This window comes from Trichosurus vulpecula, chromosome 3 (assembly GCF_011100635.1).
Source record: "Trichosurus vulpecula isolate mTriVul1 chromosome 3, mTriVul1.pri, whole genome shotgun sequence".
Lineage (NCBI taxonomy): Eukaryota > Metazoa > Chordata > Mammalia > Diprotodontia > Phalangeridae > Trichosurus > Trichosurus vulpecula.
In genome coordinates, this window is record NC_050575.1 from 110,950,069 (window position 1) to 110,972,937 (window position 22,869).

The 22,869-nt window shown below is 40.8% G+C and overlaps 2 protein-coding genes across 6 annotated transcripts in view; one reads left to right on the forward strand and one right to left on the reverse strand.

Moving 5' to 3' along the window:
• The window catches only part of TTI1 (TELO2 interacting protein 1), a 50,485-nt gene extending 40,047 nt beyond the window's left edge, over positions 1-10,438 (reverse strand). The window contains exon 1 of one of the 3 annotated variants that reach the window (XM_036751723.1): positions 10,280-10,438. In XM_036751723.1, the coding sequence (XP_036607618.1) occupies positions 10,280-10,313 (34 nt within the window). In that variant the 5' untranslated portion in view covers positions 10,314-10,438. Of the gene's footprint in view, positions 1-9,380; positions 9,600-9,631; positions 9,694-10,279 lie in introns of those variants that run through there. The other 2 variants (XM_036751722.1, XM_036751721.1) reach the window with 2 other exon arrangements.
• The window catches only part of RPRD1B (regulation of nuclear pre-mRNA domain containing 1B), an 83,543-nt gene continuing 70,514 nt past the window's right edge, over positions 9,841-22,869 (forward strand). The window contains exons 1-2 of one of the 3 annotated variants that reach the window (XM_036751725.1): positions 9,841-10,356; positions 14,418-14,547. In XM_036751725.1, coding sequence (XP_036607620.1) covers positions 10,206-10,356; positions 14,418-14,547 — 281 coding nt within the window. In that variant the 5' untranslated portion in view covers positions 9,841-10,205. The remainder of the gene's footprint in view (positions 10,357-14,417; positions 14,548-22,869) is intronic. The other 2 variants (XM_036751724.1, XM_036751726.1) reach the window with 2 other exon arrangements.

The following is a 22,869-nucleotide window of genomic DNA, read 5'->3' on the forward strand; positions in this document are numbered from 1 at the left end:
ACCCACAATCACCAAAGACAACAGAGAAAGTTAGTGAGAAAAAATGCAGGACAGAGTGAAAGGAGTTCGCAGTCAGCCACCACCCTGGGGGAAGCAGAGGTGGTGCAGCTCTGAGGCTGCTTACAGAGTTACAGCTGCAGTTGCTTCTAGCCCCAGGCCCACCTGGTGGGAGGAATTAAGTGGCAGATCAGAGCAGGAGTGCAGAGCCTCTTTAGATCTCAGTCTCGGTCCAGGCTGGCAGTTTTTGGGGGAGGAGAAGTGCTGGTGTGGCACAGCTTGCTGTGTAGAAATAGGTCTGAAAATAACAGTGCAGCCCCACAAGCTTGGGACAAAGTAGTCTCTACAAGCAGTCATACCCCGAAGGAAAACTCAAGGGTCAAGTAAGTTGGATGGGAAGATGGCCAGGCAGCAAAAATGGACTCAGATTCAGCCTCAGATTTTGGAATCTTTCTTTGGTGACAAAGAAAACCAAAACATACAGCCAGAAGAAGTCAACAAAGTCCAAGGGCCTACATCAAAAGCCTCTGAGAAAAACATGAACTGGTCTCAGGCCATGGAAGAGCTCAAAAAGGATTTGGAAAAGCAAGTTAGAGAAGTAGAGGAAAAATTGGGAAGAGAAATGAGAGGGATGTGAGAAAACCATGAAAAACAAGTCAATGACCTGCTAAAGGAGACCCAAAAAAATACTGAAGAAAATAACACCTTAAAAAATAGACTAACTCAAATGGCAAAAGAGCTCCAAAAAGCCAATGAGGAGAAGAATGCCTTGAAAGGCAGAATTAACCAAATGGAAAAGGAGGTCCAAAAGACCACTGAAGAAAATACTACCTTAAAAATTAGATGGGAGCAAGTGGAAGCTAGTGACTTGACGAGAAATCAAGATATTATAAAACAGAACCAAAAGAATGAAAAAAATGGAAGACAATGTGAAATATCTCATTGGAAAAACCACTGACCTGGAAAATAGACCCAGGAGAGATAATTTAAAAATTACTGGACTACCTGAAAGCCATAATCAAAAAAATAGCCTAGATATCGTCTTTCAAGAAATTATCTAGGAGAACTGCCCTGATATTCTACAGCCAGAGGGTAAAATAGAAATTGAAAGAACAGATCACCTTCTCAAATAGATCCCAAAAAGAAAACTCCTAGAAATATTGTTGCCAAATTTCAGAGCTCCCAGATCAAGGAGAAAATACTTCAAGCAGCCAGAAAGAAACAATTTGAGTATTGTGGAAACACAATCAGGATAACCCAGGATCTAGCAGCTTCTACATTAAGGGATTGAAGGGCTTGGAATGATATTCCGGAGGTCAATGGAGCTAGGATTAAAACCAAGAATCACCTACCCAGCAAAACTGAATATAATGCTCCCAAGGCAAAATATGGATTTTCAACAAAATAGAGGACTTTCAAGCTTTCTCAGTGAAAAGACCAGAACTGAATAGAAAATCTGACTTTCAAACACAAGAATCAAGAGAAACAAGAAAGAGAAATCATAAGGGACTTACTAAAGTTGAACTGTTTTGTTTACATTCCTACATGGAAAGATGATATGTATAATTCATGAGGCCTCAGTATTAGTGTAGCTGAAGGGAATATACATATATATATAGACAGAGGGCACAGGGTGAGTTGAATATGACGGGATGATATCTAAAAAAATAAAATCAAATTAAGGGATGAGAGAGGAATATATTGAGAGAGGGAGAAAGAGAGAGATAGAATAGGGTAAATTATCTCGCATGAAAGTGGCAAGAAAAAGCAGTTCTGTAGGAAGGGAAGAGGGGGCAGGTGAGGGGGAATGAGTGAATCTTGCTCTCATCGGATTTGACCTGAGGAGGGAATACCATACACACTCAATTGGGTATCTTACCCCACAGGAAAGAAGGAGGAAGAAGATAAAAAAGGGGGGGATAATAGAAGGGAGGGCAGATAGGAGGAGGAGGTAATCAAAAGCAAACACTTTTGCAAAGGGACAGGGTCAAGGGAGAAAATTAAATAAAGGAGGATAGGATAGGAAGGAGCAAAATATAGCTAGTCTTTCACAACATGAGTACTGTGGAAGGGTTTTGCATAATGATATACATGTGGCCTATGTTGAATTGCTTGCCTTCTTAGGGAGGGTGGGTGGGGAGGGAAGAGGGGAGAGAATATGGAACTCAAAGTTTTAAAAGCAGATGTTCAAAAAAATAAGTTTTTGCATGCAATTAGGAAATAAGATATACAGGCAATGGGGCATAGAAATCCATCTTGCCCTACAAGAAATTAAGGGAAAAGGGGATGGGGGGAGTGGCTTGACAGAAGGGAGGGCTAACTGGGGGAACAGGGCAATCAGAATATATGCCATCTTGGAGTGGGGGGGAGGGTAGAAATGAGGAGAAAATTTGTAATTCAAACTCTTGTGGAAATCAATGCTGAAAACTAAAAATATTGAATATATAAATAATAGTTAAAAAAAAACCAAAAACAAAACTACCTAGACTCAGACTAGTACTTAACTTCTAAAGTATTCTGTTGAACTGCAATTTCCCAAGCCTAACTTCACAGGCCACATTCCCTCTGGGAGGAAGTATGTAGTTCCTCTCACCCTTGCCCTCAAGGAATTTCCATTTTATTAGGAATATACAACAGCTACTATGAAAATGTTATTTACCTTTCCAGAGCACCTCCAGGGCAAACTTAGGACTTATTTCAAAGATCCACTGGATTGAACTCATTTCCCCTCAGGAATTCCGCCCCCCCCCCACCTGCCAAATAAGTTTTGGTGTACTAGAAAGAGTACTTGTCTTGGGATTAAGACCTGGGCTTCAACACTTAGAATCATAAATGTAGAGCTGAAAGGAACCTCAGAAAGACTGAGTTTAGAGCTCTCTGAAGTTGAGAGAACTGAGACACAGAAAGGTTAAGTGAATTGCTCAGGGTCTCACAGCTTATAAATGTCTGGGTCAGGCTTTGAGCCCAAATCTTCTTAAATCCAAGCCTGGTGCCCTTTCCATTACACCATGCTGTTTCCTATAATCTTTGTGATCCTGGACAAATCATTTGAGCACTCAGTGCCCCAATGGAAATAATATTTGCATGACCAACTTTATAAGGATGTTGTGAGGAAAGTATTTTATGAAATTTAAAGTGCTACAGAAATGGAAGTTATTATTAACACTACTTCTTAATGCACTGCCCATAATACTTAGCTTCCCTCAACCAAGCGAGTAGAGCGCTTAATTCTGGAAATACCATGTTCATCTCATTTCAAAAATCAGAATTCAACCTGTCCCACAGGTCACCCCCAAATTCACAAGACAAACCCTTTCCACACTCAGTTTCCACAGAGACCAGGTTGGGAAGAGGTACAACCTATGAATCCAGACCAGCGAAGCAGGTATTAAAGGACTGATTCTATAGTTTTATAGAACTCTGGCCCTCTCCTCAGCACTGTGGCATTCTGCCTGCTCCCACTGTTGTGCCTCCCACTGCCAAAGCTTAAAACTATAGCCTGGCATTTATGGCTCTGTACAACTTGGCCCCGACCTCCCTTTCCAACTCTAGTGAAGGAGGGCCACCAGCTATTACCCAGACTCAGTGCTCAACTCCCACCTCAACGCATTCATGCCAAGTCATCCCTCAAGCCTGGAAGGCCCTCTTTCTGAACTTTTCTCAGTGTATTTGCCCTTCTTCAAGACTCAACTCAAGACTCAATACCTCTGGGATGCCTTTCTACAGTTGTTACTGCTCTTTGACTGCAGTATACTTATTTTTGTATATCCTGGGTATTTCCTCCAAAAGCAATGGAAGTTCCTTGGGGGCAGCGGTTTTCCCCTCCCTGCCACCTCACCCCAGAGCCTCTTTTTAGTGGGTACTTAATAAATGTTTGTTAAATTGAACTGTCCAAGTATTATCATTATCTTCTTTATTATAGTTAGCACCCCTATGTTCATTTGTAAACTTGAGGGCAGAGACTGTGACTCCTTTCCACTTTCATCATTCCAACACTGGGCTTAAGGACTTGCTTATATTAAATATTGTGGCTTTCCCAGAGATCTCAGTACCTACCTCACCATCCTCCTCTTGACCCAACATTCCTCAGCCCTCACTGTTGAGGACTTTAACATACACACTGATGTTGGTCCCGAGATACCCTAGCCTCCCAATTTATTACTTTCTCAACTCCTACGACCTACAACTTTGCTCAGGAATCCATGTCTTAGATCTCACTATTCCCAGAACTGCCACCTCCATGATCTCAAATTCCCCTCTTACCATAATCTCCCTACTTGATCTCTCCCTCTGCTACACTCCTTCCAACCTATTCTTTAAAAAGGTTTCCTTTTTGTTATTATGAAACTTGAGAAAAACACCAACAAACATGATGTTTCCTTATACAAAAAAAATAGGACTGCCTATGAAATTATGCCTCTCCATTATGGAGTACTTGGGGGTACATTTTAAATTTAGCATGGTAGTCTCAGTCCTGCCCTGCTTGTCTGTGCCTACTTTTGGGCTTCCTTCTGCTCTCTTCTGTTTACCTATTTAGTTTTTTAATGATATACGGATGTTTTTCCCCTCCTTCATTTCTCAGTATCACCATCATCTCCTTCTCTCCCCCCAACTTATTTTTCATCCACAACATGACTGTTTGTCCCTCCACAACTCATTTGCATGACCAACTTTGTAACGATGTTGTGAGGAAAGCATTTTGTAAAATTTAAAGTTCTACCGAAATGAAGGCTACTATTGATACCACTTCTAAATGTACTGCTCATAATGCTACCAGTCACTTGGCTGCCTCTTCTCCTTCCCTCAACCAAGGGAATCAATTACACCTGCTCCGGTCTCACTTTCTTTGCTTACAACAGTGCCTGGCACATAGAGGGTGCTTAATAAATGCTTGCTGACTGATAGTCCTGACCAACCCTTAACTGTTCTCTACCCTGGAAATTCTTGCTCTTTTGTCTATGTAACTTTACCCTGCCCAGGTCTTCCCAGGGACCAAAAAGCCTTCACCTGACCCTACCATCTATCCCCTCAAGCTATCATTTCTCCTTCCTTTCACTGCCAAGTTCCTGTAGGTAGAAAGCTATTTCCATTGCCTGTGTTCTTACTCCCTGCTCCCCAACCACTCGAATTGGTCTTCTGACCCAACCTTTCAAATGAAACCGCTCTCTCCAAGGTTACCAATGATCTCAACTATTAAATTCAATATCCTTTTGTAAGTGTTCATCCTCCTTGACCGCCCTGTAGTTTCTGACCCTGATGAATACCCTTTCTTTCTGAACACTCTCTTCTCTCCCTTGGCTCCCAACATCCTGCTTTTTCCAACTTCTCCTCCTGTCCTGACTACTTTTCAGTATCCTTCATCTATCTCTCTCCCCCAAGCATGGGCATTCCTTCAAGACTCTGTCCTGGACCCAATTCTATTCTCTCTCTATACCTTCTCCCTTAATGATCTTAGTGGCTACTATGGGTTCTGTTATCTTTCTGTAGATAGCCCCCAAATCTATAACGCCAATACTAATCTTTCTCCTGAATTTCAGTACTCCATAGCTAACTGGGTATCTCTAACTTAATGCCCCATTTTAAATGCAACATGTCCAAAACAGAACTCATTATCTTTGCCCACTAAACTTTCCTCTCCTCCAAACTTTCCAATTTCTACTGAGGGCATTTCCATCTAGTTACGTGCTCCGGAGTCATCCCCTCTCACCTATGTCCATTCAGTTCCAAAGTCTTATTGAATACATCTTCATATCTCTTGCCTCCACTCCATTCTCTCTTTCTCCAATTACTTGACCTCTACCCTAGGCCTTCTACCTTTAGGCCTTCATTACATGTGGCCTAGACTATTCCAGTCTCCTCCCCCTTCAATTCATCTTTCACACAGCTATCAACATAATCACATCTAGCTATCCTGCTCTCAGGATAAAGTACAAATTTGTCGGCCTGGCTCCAATGCACCCTTGAAGTCTTATTCATATTACCCTCCTTCACGCCCAGCTTAACTGAACTTGACATTCCCAGTCCTGCCTTAATATATTGGCATAAGATATCCACCCCTGAATATGGCATCTCCCCATTTCTGCTTCACAGAGTTTTAATTTTATTTCAGTGCCACTACCTACTTGAGTTCTTCTCTGATGGTGGTATGCTGGTATTTTTTCCTTGCTCTCTCCTCAAATTACCTTATATTTACACCTGTATATGTTATAATTCTATCCCCCAATCCTTGAGGTCAATTGCTCTTCCATTTGTGTCTTTTTATCCCCTTCACCTTGTCCATAACAGGCAGTTAGTGAATGTTGTTGACTTCAGCCAATCAACCAGCATTTATCAAATGCTCTCTATGTACTAAGAACTGGAGATACAAAGAAAAGGGGAAAAAAAACTGTTTAAATGGGAAGTAATCCCAAAGGGAAGGCACTAGTAACATGGAGGGGGGAGAGAAAATGGGGACCAGAAGAGGCCAAAAGAAGGTAGAGCTGGGTCTTGAAGGAATTGAGGAGGTGAGGGGAAAGCATTCTAGGGATGGGGCTAGCCAACAGAAAAGAAAAAAAGTCTGAAGATGGTGTGACCTGGGAGAGGAATAGTAACAATGTCAGTGTCTAGTATCAGAGAGTACTGGAGGAGAGTAAAGAGTAAGAAGATTAGAAAGGCAAGAAGGAGCCAAATTGTGAAGGGCTTTAAAAGTCAAAAAGAGGGTGTTTGATCTTGGAAATAACAGGAAGCCCCTAGACTTTAGAGAGGGGACATGATCAGGAGTACCCTTTAGGGCGACTGCTTTGGCAGCTGAGTAGAGGACAGAATGGAGTGAGGAGAAATTTGAGGCAGGAAGACCAACCAGAAGGCTATTGCAATAGTCCTGGCATGAGGTGATGGCAGCCTTCTCCAAGGTATTAGCTGTGTGAATAGAGGGAAGGGGGCATACAGGAGAGATATTATGAAGGTAGAAATGAGACTCGGCAATAGACTAGATATGTGGAAGGAATGTGAGAAAGGAGTTGAGGATGACAGAGGCTGTGAGCCTAGGTCACTGGGAGAAAAGAGGTTGGGGTTTGGGGAGGTAATGAGTTCTGTTTTAGACATAATGAGTTTGGGATGTCTATAGACCATCCAGCTCAAGATGCTGAAGAGGGGATTAGTGATGCAAGGTGAGTTCAGAAAAGGCTCTGCACTTAAGAATCATCTACATAGACAAGAGCTGATGAGATCACCAAGTGAGATAGTATATTGCGAGAAGAGGCTCCAGAAGAGTATTGGAAGACACTAAAAATTAGGTGGCACGATCTCTACGAACAAGCAATAAAGTAGGCTGAAAAGGAGAGGTAAGGCAGGTGAGAAGATCAGGAGAGAAAACCTAGAGGAAAGAAAGTATCCAAGAGAAGAGAGTAATCAATAATGTTAAAAATTGCAGAGAGGTTAAGAAGGATGGGAACCGAGAAAAGGCCACTAGAATCGGCCATTAAGATCATCACTGATGATCTTTGGAGAGACTTAAATTGAGCACAGCCACATTCATGGCCCAAGTTATGTGCAAGAAACAAGGCCATGTAAAATGTAAGCATTGATATATGTTTGTTAAACTGAAATGGCTCACAAAGGTCTTTGGCACCAAAAACATCAGTAATTTGGTGAGCATCCCATCAGTGCCAGGGGATGAGCACAAATGACAGCTCTTTCATCTATATAACAAAATAATTTAAAAGGAGAAAAGGTATTGAGAAATAGATCAGATAAATTTGATCTGAAAATTAAATTAAAGCACTCTGGTGGGATGGTGGAGCTAGAAGATCTGTAGCACTCTAAATCAGAGCCACAGGAGAAAACTTCATGGAAAAGGTAAGATTTGAGATGGATGCCAAAGTCTGGAGAGTTAGAAAGGAGAGAACTTAGATATTCAAAGATCACAGGATTTAGGGCTAGAAAGGTCCTTAGAAATCATAAAGATCCAACTTCTTAATTTTATAGATGAGGAAAAAAAGAAGACCAAAGAGATTAAATGAAAAGGTTAACATAAGCTGCAGAGCAGCTAGGTGGCACAGTGGCTAGAGTGCTGGGCCTGGAGTCAGGAAGACTCTTCTTGAGTTCAAATCTGGCCTCAGACACTCACAAGCTGTGTGACCATGGGCAAATCACTGAACCCAGTTTGCCCCAGTTTCTTCATCTGTAAAATGAGCTGGAGAAGGAAATGGCAAATCACTCCAGCATCTTTGCCAAGAAAACCCCAAGTGGGGTCATAAAGAGTAGGACTCAACAAAAAAAAAGGACGAAACAAATAATATAAGTGGCAAAGCTGGGATTCAAAACCACAATCCTCTGACTCTTAACCCAGTATCCCTCCCAACAAAAACTCTCTAGACCTGTAGTGCTGCTGTGGGAGTGTTACCATGTGAACAAAGGTGTAGAAATGGGAATGACCATGGTCTATGTAGGGAGACTAGCTTGGCTGACAGAGGCTGGGGAAGGCTTAAGTGGTTAGTGCTGAGTGGTTAGTTAGTGGAGGGGGGTGCAAACAAGTGTGCTACCTGGGAAAGAGGGCTGTATTTAGAGTAAAACAGACTCCTGGGCTCTTTATCATTTCAGTTGTGTGACTCAGGGTGAGTTGCTTTCCTTTTCTGGGCCTCAGTTTCTCTTTTTGTAAACTGCCTTCCCCAAAGGGATGTTTGGAGGATCAAACAAAAAAAAAATAAGGCTGCTCTGAGTAAAGTGTTTTGTAAACTAAGAATTACTATATAATTTTCAGTTACAATGACAGTGAAGATTATTTGGGGTGGCAGAGAAGGTATATGAATGAGGATAATACATTTCAATTACAGAGTTCTGGACTTGGAGTAGGAAAGACCTGAGTTCAAATCCAGCCCCAGACACTTACTGGCTGTATGACCCTGGGCAAGTCATTTAACCTCAACCTCTTCCCTCAGCCTCTAGTTTCCTTACTAGAAAATGGGGATGGTAATAATAGCACCTACCTCGCAGGGGTGTGGTGAGGATCAAATAAGATACTTGTAAAGCGCTTGGCAAACCTATCTGCAAAACGATTATTACTGAGATTTACTTTCCTTACAGAAGCACTGGATAAGCACTGTTACTTCCCATTTTAAACATCTGACTTGGAAGTAAAATCCTCGAGGGCAGGAAGGTTTGGTCTTTTGCCTCCTTTGTATCCCAGTACTAAGTACAGAACTGGACACACAGTAGGCGCTTAATAAATGTTTACTATCGGTCTTTTCCTGCCCTAGAGTAGCACCCTCGGCTACTTAAAGGCAGAAGTAGCCCCGGGGGCAGGGGAGCCAAAGCAGTCGTCGGATCTAAAACCATCAACGGCCAGGTTCACCTTCTCTAAAGAGAAATAATAACCCAATTAAAGGTTCCAAACCAAGGATTACCTTCCCTCAGGCTAGTCAGTGAGTACGGATCAGGTCGGACTCGCAGCCCTTTACTCGAGTAAACTGAGGCTAAGGCTAGCGCGGGGTCCTTCAAGTGCGGAAGCTGGGGGCTGGAATCCGGGTCTCGGGACTCCCAGAGCAGAGGGTCGGCAGGAGAATAAACATCTCTGTGCTAGGCCTCACCTGACCAGCCCTCTAACCTCCTTATCTTCAGTTCACTCCTTCCCTCCGCTCCGCACACTTTCCCTTACCTGTTTCTCTTCTACCCTTTCCACCACTCGCGCTCCTTCCCGGAAGTGACGTTGACGCCGGCGCGCAGAAGCACGAGAAAGGTCCCGGGACGCGGGGAAAAAGGGACCAACTTAGACTCAGTGAGCTCGCGCGCCTTTAGAGCGGTACCCGCCCCTTCCGGGAACGCCGCCGGGGGGCCCGGCCTAACCTTCCCCCCACCCCGCTCCTTCTCTACCTCCTCTTTTGGGCTGCCTTCTGGGAAGATAGATGAAAGTCTATCGAAGGTAAAGCTCTGCAGCCGTCCGCCCGCCTCCGCCCCGCTTCCCTCCCGCTTCCGCGCCGGCCCTTGCCCTTTGCCCTCCCTTGCGGCGGGGTGAGAGGTCAGGTGGCCATCTTGTGGCGGCGGCGGAGGCGGCTGTTACCGAGGAGACTCGGCCGCCCCTCGGGCCTTTGCCCCTCAGGCTCTCGGCCCGGCTTGACGAGTCAGTCTGCCGCTCGGTCTCGGACTGGTCCTCGTCCCGGGCCTCGTGTCCATCGGCTGCCGCCTCCCGCTCCACCCCGCCCGGAAGCCCGCCAGTCCTCCCTCCCCCCACCATGTCCTCTTTCTCGGAGTCCGCGCTCGAGAAGAAACTCTCCGAGCTGAGTAACTCCCAGCAGAGCGTCCAGACCTTGTCCCTGTGGCTGATCCACCACCGCAAGCATGCGGGGCCCATCGTCTCAGTGTGGCACCGCGAGCTCCGCAAAGGTGCGTATCCCGCCGGGGCTCCCCGGCCCTCCGCTCCCCGGCTCCCGTGCACCCCTCTCCGTGTGCTTCCGTTCCGCCCACTGCCTCCCCTACCGCCGTCCGAACCCATTTATTAAGCGTCCGTTGTGTGTCAGGCGCTATACTTACCCCGCCCCCCATCCCCCACGAGCACTTCTGTCTACCCAGCTCCCCAATACTTCCTGCGCTTCTTCCCTGACCCCTGCCTCCGCTACCTCCGTCTGAGCTGGAAGCAGGCATTTATCAGTCACCCGCGATGTGTCAGGCACTGTGTGGGGGGGTGTGTGTCAAACTTTCAGCGCCCCCCCATCCAGTTTCCTCTTCCCCCATGTGCCGCTCTCCATGTGCTTCTGTTCCCCCCCCCCCCCTTCCTCAACCTCTGTCTGACTTGTCAGTCGAACGCTTATTAAGCCACAGGTCCGAGCCTGCCACTGTCCTAGTGCTGGAGATTCCGAGAAGGGCGAAATAGTCCTCATACTACTTCTGCCCCTCAGCCCCACACACCCTCCACTGTCTCTGCCAGGGCGGGCAATAAGCATTTATTGAACACCTTTTCCGTACCAGGTGCTGCAACCCTAAATGCCCCTCCACTTCTGTCTGTCCAGGTCTCCAGTCATCCATGCATCCCTCTCTCTATGTGTTTGTGTCGGGCCCCCAGCTCTCCACCACCTGTCCGGCCTCCAGTCTCACACACTTTACACAGCCATTGTCTGAATAGCTCCCAGCCCTCCATGAACCCCTCCTTGTCTGTCTGACCAGCCACCAAACCACCAGGTTCCCCTACCCATCTCTCTCCAGGCCTCCACCAATCCCAGCCTTCCTTGAGCTTTCTGAGTAGCTCCCAACTCTCCATGCACACCCCTTATGACTTTTTAGGTTCCAGCCCTCCTCCATTGAATGTCCCTCCAACTCTTCACCACTGCCTGTGTCATTCACCACTTCACACACTCCTCCCCACCTGAGTCCTCAACCCTTCACACAGGCACTCCTTCCCACAACTTCTTCCATACCATTTTTGACTTCAAGTATACCTCTTACTGCATGTTTTTCCTTTGGGCAGATCATCGAGTTCCCATTCCTTTGTGATTGCTGAGGGGGCTCAAATGCTTCATTGGGGAGGGAGGAATCTCATTCTGATCTGCCTTTTTACTTCTTTCTCCACTCTTTGAATATCCAGCATCTTTTTATTGGGTTGATGAAGGAGCCTGCAGGCATGTGTTCTCATTGAGGTACTACTGGAAGTAGCTAAAATTAGGTCTTTGGTGCCAGAGACTTTTTTTGGTTGTAGTTGAGCTAGTTCACATCAGCAAAAATTTTAAAGCTACTACTACATGTAAGGTACTGTGCCTTCCCCAAAACTTGAACCATCAGTAGGGGCTCTGTGATCGGTTTTGATGCTGCTTCTCTGTGTTTTTCTCCACCCTTTATCAGCTAGAAGTGTATATTTCAGAGGTCTCCAAATTCAATATTATTTCCTTGTAAAATATTCTGAAGTACTTAAAATTACTTGGCCAAAATGACTGCTTTTTCATTGCCAGAAATATTTCTATTTACCTAGTGCATACTCCTATTTTTCTCTTTCAGCCTTATTTTTTTTCTTTAGATTATGGAGTTATTTCTGTGTTGTAGTTTGTTTAAAATGCTCTTGAAGAAACAACTTCTTTAAAAAGTAAATATCATATTGCCTACAAAGTGGGTTGTCGTTCTCAGGACCTCAAAAGAAAGTCACCAAGTTTCTGTCTGTGTCCAACAACCAGCTGATTGGAAGAGTGGGGTTGAAGGGTGGAAGAGAGAGGAAGGGAAGGGGAAGATAGCTTAAATGATCAATTTTTGCCTTCTGAAGAGAGCATTAATTTTTAAGGTCACAATGGATGATAGCTTTGTAGTGAGTTGTTCATGTATCTGGGACTTTAAAAAAAATTACTGTTCCAGTAATTCCCAAGGTCTATATTTTCTTCTGATATGACTTATCTTTATACACATGATTCCTCTCTAGGGGCGTAGAATGTTGCTTGAGGAAGGGAAGAGAGTTTCATCTTAAGCACATCATAATAGTTTGGCTAGAAGGATGATGAAAATAATTGTCGTCATTAGCAGTGAAACTCTTTGATTTCTTATCTGTAGTCCTGTTATGTAACTCATAATTTCAAATGCTGGAAAAATTTCGATTCATAGAGTCATAGGTTAGAACTTGAAGGGAACTCAGTGTTCACTTGCTCATAATAACCTCTCTGGACATCCTTCGCAAAATTAGGGTAAATGACTTGCACAGATTGCAAAGGCAGTGTGTAGCAGAACTGAGATTTAAATCCAGATCTTATTCCAAATACAACATCCTTTCCACTTTGCCATGGTGCTATTCTACAGTGTCCGTATTGTTTTCTTGCTATTTGGATTCTGGGTTAATATGTAAACCTTTATTTAAGGAGAATTGGCTGTCTTGTTATTTTATTTTTTAATTCATTATTGATTAATATCAATGCAGACTTGGCATTATGGATTTCTCCAGCTTCCCAAAACAGGTGTATGAAAAGAAATACCTTCTATGGTATTTATACCTTTGTCACAGTAATGGAATACAGGAGTAATTATTGAATCCACTTTTGGTTTTGACCAATTATTAAAATTGTGAAAGCACCTTTTATATCTTATTTGTTGATCTGACTTATTACTAGATCATTTTGGAATCGAGAGCATATATATTTATATGAACATTTGGGGGAAATGTTTAAACTATTGTTTTAAAAAAAACCCAAATTTAAACTTCAGTTATTTTCAATAGCTACATTTGAATCTGTATCTTATAACTACTGAGTGATGCATGCTATGTGCCTTTCAAAAGGGGAAGAAAAATGGAGTAAAGACTAGTTTGTAAGGTGGGTAAAGGTTGAAATGTAATACACTTGAATTCAAGTACTTTGGCATTGAAGAAAACTTGGTGTGTTCAAATATCTGATTATACTTTTATTTATTCCTTTTAAAAGAAAACCTTCACCAAAAACTGGTGATGCAACTTTATGGTTGAGAAGTTATGTGCATGGAAGCCAGGAAATTCAGTAATGTTCCCCAAAGCAACTGTAATTCAGACATACTGCATGAAGTTTTTATGGTTTAATATATGACACCATATAGAGTAATAGGAAATACTGCATCTACTATGTATAAAAAAAAAGAATTACGGGTTTTGTGGGAGCCATAATTTTTATTTTTTCTGACTTCATGTGTGTAAATTTTAAGAAATCTAGTAACATAGCATTCATATATTTTTTCACTTGAAATAAAGAGTACATCTCTTAGAGGTTTCTCTGTTGGATTACAGAATCAGCTACCTTGGACTGATGACTAAAAATGTTTAGGAAAAAAATGTAGCTGGTTCATGGATAATAAAAAGTGGTTTTGAAATAAGAACAGGTTCTGATTTAGTTTCTTTCTGCCAGGAATATACAGTAATTAACAACAACAGTTAGAAATGTTCATCCTTGCAGTATATTCACAGAATTAAAAGTTTTGTTTTGCTATGTGCTATCAAATTTTGAATTCTTAACCTTTCAGGCTTTTTCTTAAGATGGTATTTTTAATTTTGTGCATTTGACAGAGAGACTAATTTATTTCACAGAGAATTTGAAAGTTATTTCCTTTTATGCTAGTTTTAGGACAGCTATGGTAAAAATATTAAGGTCTTGGGGCAGCTAGGTGGCGCAGTGAGTAGAGCACTGGCCCAGGAGTCAGGAAGACCTGAGTTCAAATGTGGCTTCAGACACTTAACACACTTACTAGCTGTGTGACCTTGGGCAAGTCACTTAACCCCAATTGCCCTGCCTCCCTCCCTCCAAAAAACAGCAACAACCCCCCCCCAAATATTAAGGTCTCAAGGGCATTTTTTGCTATATTCTATGAAGTTTGTTAAATACACAGTCCTTGACCTCTAAAAGATATGTTTGTATTCTCTTATATAGTAAGTAGACTTTGGCAAGAAACTGACCATGAAATGAGAAATACCATAGTTAGAATGTAAATTAAAGTATTTTCTTTTCTTCTTTCAGCGAAATCAAATAGAAAGCTTACGTTTTTATACTTAGCAAATGATGTCATCCAAAACAGTAAGAGGAAGGGGCCTGAATTCACTAGGGAATTTGAATCTGTCCTCGTGGATGCTTTTTCTCATGTTGCCAGGTACGTTGTCTCCATTTTTCTTTAATTCTTTTCTTACTTTGTATGAAATCCCTACCACTTGAAAATTAAGTACTTTTCTTAGGATATTTGTTGGTATAGAGGCCAAATTAATTGTCTTCCCTCAAACTAAATCCTTAAGAGTTCTCACAACTATGTAAACATTTTGACACGTTATGAGAGTTCAACTCATAACACATAAGGATACCCTTACTAAGGATACTCTTTCTTCCCCCCAATTATGTAACAACTTATCCTAATACTTTTCTCAGAGTCATATGTTACTTGGGTTTTATTGAGTTATACTTTTAGCCTGTGATCAATAATATGGTAAATAGCATATTTAGTTTAAATTTTCTTAAAGTCAGTCAACAAACTTCCTGTCTCTTAAAAGATAAGAACCTAAAGCGATAGTCCTTTGATTTATGTCAGTCTTTATATCAAGAGGAGTTTTGGGTGATGGTGCACTAATAAAAAGAAATAAGTCGTATCTCCATTTTTGCCTACTTGCTCTGTTTCCAGGAAACAAAGTTTTGTGTCTGTTTTTCTTTCAACTAAAGATAGTACTTGTTTCCATAACAGCAGAAGCAATAATTACTAATGTGCAAAGTCTATATTGGATCTAGTGTTGCCCTGCTAAACCTTTCCTATTTGTTCTTGCTGAAGAGCTACCATAGCATGTTCCGTGCAGTGATGTAAATGACAGCCTGAATGATTTTAAATGTGATAAAAAAAAAATTTGTCACAAGAAACTGACAAGCATTTATTAAGTTCTTACTATATACCAGGCAGTTTGCCAAGCATGGAGTCACAAAGAAAGAAAAAATAATTCCTAACCTTTTGGAGTTTATATTCTGATGGGGAACAGTATATTAAAAACACCTACATATAAGATACATATAGAATAGATGAAAAGTAAGCTTACAGAGAGAAGGTTCCAGCAGCTGGGGGCAGGGAATGAGACAGACCTGCAGATAGTAGTTTTTGAACTGTATTTTGAAGAAAGCCTGGGAGTCTTAAGAGACAGACTTGAGAAAGAGCATTCTAGGTAGGGAATGGGAGATAGAGTATCATGTAGGAACAGCAGATAGGCTGATATTCCTAGACCTCCGAGTGCATGGAAGATAGTAAAACAAAAAGACTGGAAAAGAGGTAGAAAGGGTCCAGGCTGTGAAGAGCTTTAAATATCAACAAAGGACTTTATATTTGATTCTGGAGATAAAAATACCACAGGATACTCTGGATCTAGAAATAATTTGATGGAATCTATAAATGTTAGTGTGTTGTTGTGGAATATATGGGGAACCAGGAAATTTGGAACTGAATGAAGAAAATTTTCATAATGAGAAATTGACACATATATTAAGCGTTTTGATACGTACTTTCATATCTAAGATTTTAGAAGAAGAAACATTATCAATATTTTCTTGTGGCTTGGAACATATTTAGGAAACATCACTGTATATCTTTTAATTAAGCTATAGATTGTTTTCCATAGAGAGAAGCAGGAGAAAAGAGAATCTGTCCATTCTTCAGTGAATCATTACTTGACATTAAAAAAAACCAAAATCCACTCCCCTTTGCCAGAAGAATAAAATCAGAAAAAAGGAATGACATATAATTTTTTAAAAAACAAAAAAAGAAATAGAAAAATATTGAGTATATTATCAAAATATTTTTCACTCTTTTCCATAGGAAAGCTAAGTTATAAAATGATGACATTAAAATAAATTGAGGCTCTTTTTGGCTTTTTTATGATTTAAAAACTGGGTCTTTCCAATATAAATTCATTCTTGAACAGACTGCTGGAATATAATACTTGGAATGGTATAGGAGGCCTTAAAATAAGGAGGATTGCTTTAGAAATTGCTTGTGCCCCATCTTCAAAACCTACATAATATACCTTAGAAAGTAGAGGCAATCCTTAGAGCATTTGCCTATAAGAACTGATCAGGATGACCACGATTAGAAAATGGAGAGTAACTTTTTAGAGAGAAATTTTAGGAATTAAGATTTTTATCTACTTAACTCTTATGACTAGAAATTCCATTCAGAAATGCAAACATTTATCACCTACTGTGGGCTGGACGCTGTGCTAGATGTTAGGGATACAAAGGCAAAAACTAACCAGCCTTACCTTCTAAAAGGGGGCAGATGTAACACACAAACAGATAAATGACTGCAAAATAATTTGAGGAGGGAAAGAGCACTAACAGTGGGCAAGAAGAGTAAGGTTAGAAAAGTGACCTGGAACGTATCAAAAAATAATTTTATAGTCCTCAGAAAGGCCATAGGGACTAGATTAAAGTTGTCCAGAAGCTTTGTGGGAAAGTGAATCTTATCAGTATATCTTACTCCCCCTTTCTATCTACCTTTCTTTCAAAAACTACCTTTGTATTCAATGCTCTTATCAGTTTCCCTGTTAGATCCTCTTTCCAGTGTTATTAAAAATTTGAAGAATGTGGCTTCTTTTGTAACTTAATAGTTGATTTGGACATGCCCATAATCAAGTTTAGATTGTGATAAAAAGGTCACCTAGTTGGAAGAGTTGCACCTCTTTAATTGTATGGGTGACCATACCTATTTTCTTTTTATAGTTTTACAGTGATGGTTTTATGCTGAACAGAGAGAGTTGATTCTTTTAATTCAGTTGGTATTCCACATTTGATTATCATTTAAAATACCAGCAATGACAATTACCAAACCAGAGTCAGAGTTAATAATCTGTGGCATGGCCATGTTTAAAATTGTAGTTAGGTCCTTATATCTGAAAGACTAAAAGACATATTTGTTCTATACAAAATACTTCATTAGTTTTCACATAACTGTTGTAAGTATTATTTTGCATTTAGAGTTAGATAAGTAGCTTTTATTTTTATCAGCATTTATCATTACTTATCTGTATTGTGAGATTCTCTTATCTGTAAAGTGAGAAATTTTACTGGATAATCTCTTGAAGTTCCCTTCTAGTTCTACCATATAAATATTTATTAAATATGCAAAGTTCTGGGAATACAAAAAGACCTAAAGAATGGGTTCTGTATTCCTGTAGTTGCAGGGGGTGGGAGGTGGAGAGTATGAAAGAGCAGATGGAGAACAAACTATATATGTAAAAAGATAAATAGAAAAATAGAATGTCAGAGGTGGAAGAACATTTAGTCCATTTTCCTCATTTTACAGATGAGGAAACTGAGACCCAGATGGGAAGTGGCTTATCCGAGTTTACAAAGATAGGACTCCAGCCCAGGTATTCCTTAAGATTAAGTTCAAGTGCTACTTCCCATAAGAGGCTTTTTCTGATTCCCTCAAATTTTAGGGCCTCACCTTGCCCCCAGTCACTGTGTATTTTTTGTGTATCTCTTGTATTATCTGTGAGCATGTTGTTTTCTCCTTGTAGAATTTAAGCTCATTGGATGAGAGGCTATTTCACTTTTTTATCCCCAGGGTCTACATAGTCACTGGCACATAATGGGCACTTAACAGGTACATATGGGTTGTTATTCAAAGTGTAGTACTCTTGTCCTGTATCCTTTGGCCACTTGCCCACCAAAAGAATACCAGGTAGCATATACTAAGTGATCTAGACAATAAGTACTTTTGGAGATCGAAGGAGAAAGAACTGGACTGACATGTCTAGGAAAGCCTTCAGATCCATGTCCTCAATTTTCAAAAGCAGCAATTTGTTTTTAATATATTTTTCACATTCACATTTTTACATTGTTTTTTGTGTCTCTGTTAGATTGCTTTATAGGCTATTTTGACTATTTGTGTTGAAATGACAACTGAAATACTTATGAAATCACAGTGTATTTAAATGATTTTCATTATTTTGTTGTGCTGTATGAGAACAGCTACCATTTAAAAAATCCAGCATATTCTTAATTATTTTAATTTACTAAAACAACAAGCCTCAAGAGGGAAGGAAGGAAACAGGTATTTATATGCTATCTATTATGTGCCAGGTGCTTTTTCAAATATCTCCTATGATCCTCACAACCGCCCTGTGAGGTAAGTGTTGTTATGTCCTCATTTTATAGTTGAGGGAACTGAGGCAGAAAGGTTAAGTGACTTGCCCAGGGTTATATAGCTACTAAATATCTGGAGTCAGAATTGAATTCAAGTCTTTCTGATTCCATGCCCAGCACCCTATCTCCTTCACTGTCTAGCTGCCAATTAAGATTGCATGTAGGGTGCCTGAGAGATAGCCTGGGATAGAGTCTTGGAGTGAGGAAGATCTGGCTTCAGGATCAGTTTCTGGCATGTGCAAGCTATGTAACCATGGACAAATCACTTCACTCAGTGATCTAGGCAAGTCCAAGATTTTAAGCTATAGATGAATTGTTTTATTGGTATTGTTATTTTCCAGTTCAAAGTTTTCCTACAACCATGAAATCACAGGGCTGAGTGAACAGCAAGAACAAAAAACATTTTGGATATTTTTACAAAATTTTACAAAATTATGGAGTTTTCAGATGTTTTTAAAATACCATCTAACTTTTTAAAATGAATGTATGCCTTGTCTTAAAAAAATTAGAGTATATGGGCCAGACCAACAGTAGAAACATATAATATTTGATAATGCAAATGTCAAATTTTTATTCAGAGATTGGTAAAAAAGTTTCACTACTTTTGAAAATTTTGAAATTTTAAAAAATTTTACAATGAATTCAGTTTGCAAAGGAAGTTACTGCTGCTCAGTCACTTCTCTTTCGTATATTCTCTAAGTTCACCCTTTTAAGGATCTTTAGCAGCAAGTACATTTTTTGAATGCTTTTCCCATAACCCTAAAATTTATGACTGAAAACTCAACAATATGATCCAAGCATATAATCTGAGGCAGAGTATTTATTTTAATCACTTAAGAAGTTGAACATTGTAGAGTCATAGGGAAGTAAACTGCCTTGGGGGAAGTGGACCATTCTGGTCCATTACATTCTTTAGTCAGATAAGAGTTAAACTAAAATTTGGTCCATTGTAGTCTTAAAGTACTCATAAGTTAGAACATAATAAGCACAGTTGACAGAGTACTATGTGGTAGAAAGAGCATTGGGCTAGGAATCAGGAGGACCTGAGTTTCTGTGCCAGGTTTACTACTAATTTGGGGAGTGACTATACAAGTTATTTCTCCATTTGGGGCCTTAGCTTCCTCCCTTGTAAAAAGAGAATGGACCAGAGAAATCTTTAAGGTCCATTCCATCTTTAAGATCCTGTCTTTCTATGAATTACTTAGAAACTTGCCGTGCCTTTGAACCAGTATTTTGAACATCAGGTCCCTCCTCACAGTCAGTAAGGATTGATTAAGTACCTCTGTGTTCCAGGCATTGTGTTAGGCACTGGGGATACAGGTACAAAAAGTGAAACAATCCCTGTTCACAAGAAACTTACAATCTAATGAGGGAAATGAGAACATACAGGTTTTGAATGCAAATACTGAATAAGTAAAAAGAAAGTAGCTAAATATTAGGTAGTTTGGGAGGAAGGAAACTAGCAGTTTACGTAGAAGGTGATGCTTGAGCTGCATCTTGAAGGAAGACAGAGACTATTGTGAGGTGTAAGTGACGAAGGAGCAAATTTCAGGCATATTAGATGGCTAGTGCAAAGACATAAAAATGTGAGATGGAATGTTAGATATGAAGAACAGAGGAGGTCAGTTTGGCTGGATCCCAGAATGTGGGAGGAGAGTAAGGTTAGAAAGATAGGTTGGGGCCAGGTTGAAAAGGGCTTTAAAAGCTAAACAGAGACATTTGTATTTGTATCCTAGAGGCAATAGGAAGCCAGTGGGATTTATTGGTAGGGGGAGTAACATGGTCAGATCTGAGCTTAAGAAAAATCACTTTGGCAGCTCTATCAAGGGTGGATTGGAATGGGGAGAGGTTTGTGGCCAGGATACCAATTAGGAGACTTTTGCGATAGTATAGGGGTAGATGAAGGCTTGAATTAAGGTGGTAATGGTGTGATTAGAGAGAAGGGGTTGGATTTGAGAGTTGTTGTGGTGGTAGAAATAGCAAGATTTGGCAACTTATTGGATGTGCAGGTTTAATCAGTAAGCATTAAGTGCCTCCTGTATCCTAGGCATTATGCTAAGTGCTAGGCTAGGGATACAAAGAAAGGCAAAAGCCTGGAAAGATGTGGTGATGGTGTTGCTTTTGATAGAAATAGAGAAGTGTGGGAGAGGGCAGAGTTTGGGGTAAAAAATAATAGTTCGGTTTTAGATCTGTAGAGTTTCAGATGGCTATGGGACATTAGCGATGCGGGATTGAAGCTCAGTGGAAAGATTGGAGCTGTACATATAGAACTGAGTCATCTGCATAGAGGCGATAATTAAACCTTTGGAAGCTGCAAGAAAGTTTAGATAGAGAAAGGTTGAAGTCTCAGAATGGTATCTTGGGAACACACATTTAGGGAAACTGGGTGGTCAGATAGGTAGGAGAGAGAAAGAACCAAGAGAGGGTATATGACATGAAAACACACAAAACAAAGAATATTCAGAAAAGGGAGTTAGCAGTGTCAAATTTAAAGTCAAGAAGGAAGTGGACTGAAAGAAGACCATCAGGTAGGCCACTAAAAGATTGTTGGTGACCTTGGAGAGAATGGTTCTGGCTAAGTAATGAGATCAGAAGCCAAACTGCACAGAGTTGTGAAGAGGCAGTGGAGAAACAAATGCGGATAACTTTTTTTAGGAATTTGACAAAGGAAAGAGAAGGGAACAAGCATTTATTAAGAACTTAATGTTTTTCAGGAACTGTGCTTTACAAATATCTCAATTTGATCCTTACCACAATCCTGTGAAGTAGATGCTTTTTTCATCTCCATTTTATAATTGAAACTGAGGCAGACAGATGTTAAGCCCAGGGACTGTTGGATGCTAGATTTGATTTTAACAGGGAGTTCCCTATACTGGCAAAATCACAGATCTAGATGAAATACAAGACCATGGCGGGGAACCTGTGGCCCTCTCGGTGCTTGGGTGAGGCCTTTTGACCTAATCCAAGTTTTACAGAACAAGTCCTTCTATTAAGGGGATTTGTTCTGTGAAGTTGGGGACTTAGAGGGCCACATATGGCCTATAGGCCACAGGTTCCCCACTCCTGCACAAGGCTAATTCACTGAAAGTTTTCATTTAAAATAATTTTTCCTCTATAGTTCACTTTGGGACAAGGTAAATCACAAGAAAGTAATAAACCCACAAAGCTCCAAGGAGATATGCTGGGCTCACTATAGATTCAGAAGGCTATCTCTTGTACTATATATACTCCTACATGTGTATTTAATCTCCTCCACTCATTTAATCTCCTCCACTCATGTCTTCTCCAGCCGATTGCATCCTCACTCATCTCCTTGCTCAAACCTTTAACCTTAAACAAGTAGAGACATTTCTCATCTATTGATGCCTTCTCTACTACCTTCAAATATGCATCTCCCCAACCCTTAAAAAGAACTTTACTAGGCCCTACCATCTACTTAAGATCTCATCCTATATCTCTCACCTCAGTGATACAGTGGATAGAGAGCTGGGCCTAGAGTCAGGAAAACTCATCTTCCTGAGTTCAAATCTGGCCTCAGACACTTACTAGCTGTGTGACCCTGGGCAAGTCACTTAATCCTGTTTGTTTTATGCACTGAAACAAATGAACAACCACAATGGGGATTCTAAAAGAGGCACAGGTGAAGAAGTGCATTCTAGAGACAGAACATGAAATGCCAAATTTGAGTAACAGGGAATAGACTAGTTTGGTTAGGCTATAGAATGTGTGAAGCAAATTTGGAAATATAGCATAGAGCCAAATTCTAGAGAACTTTAAATGTTTGACTAGGGAATTTGTATTTAATCTATGATGCATCAGGGTGCCACTGAAGAATTTTGAACAGGAGTAGAATATGGCCATACACAGGAGGAAAATCAGGAGAAAGCGGTGTCTTAAGAGTGAAGGGAGGAGAGTATCTAGGAGGCAAGTAATTAGCAGTGTCAAAAACTTCAGAGAGGCTGATGAGGATGAAGACTCAGAGAAGTCTTTAGCAATTAAGAGATCACTGATAATTCTAGAGAGAGCAACCCCTGTCTAATGGTGGGGGGGTCAGAATCACGTGCAAGGAATTGAGGAGTGGAAAATGAAAACCTGGAGGCAACCTGTATAGGCACCTTTTTTTTTTTCCCCCGTAAAGAAGTTTGCGTGTGAAAGAAAATATGTAGATTGTAGTTTGAGGGCGTGGTAGGGTTATATGAAGGTATTTTCTGTTGTTTTTTTTAAGGGCAAAGTAGATATCTAGATACATCCATTCTTGTAAAGCACAGAGAAAGGCCACTGAAAGAAGAGTCAAAGAAGA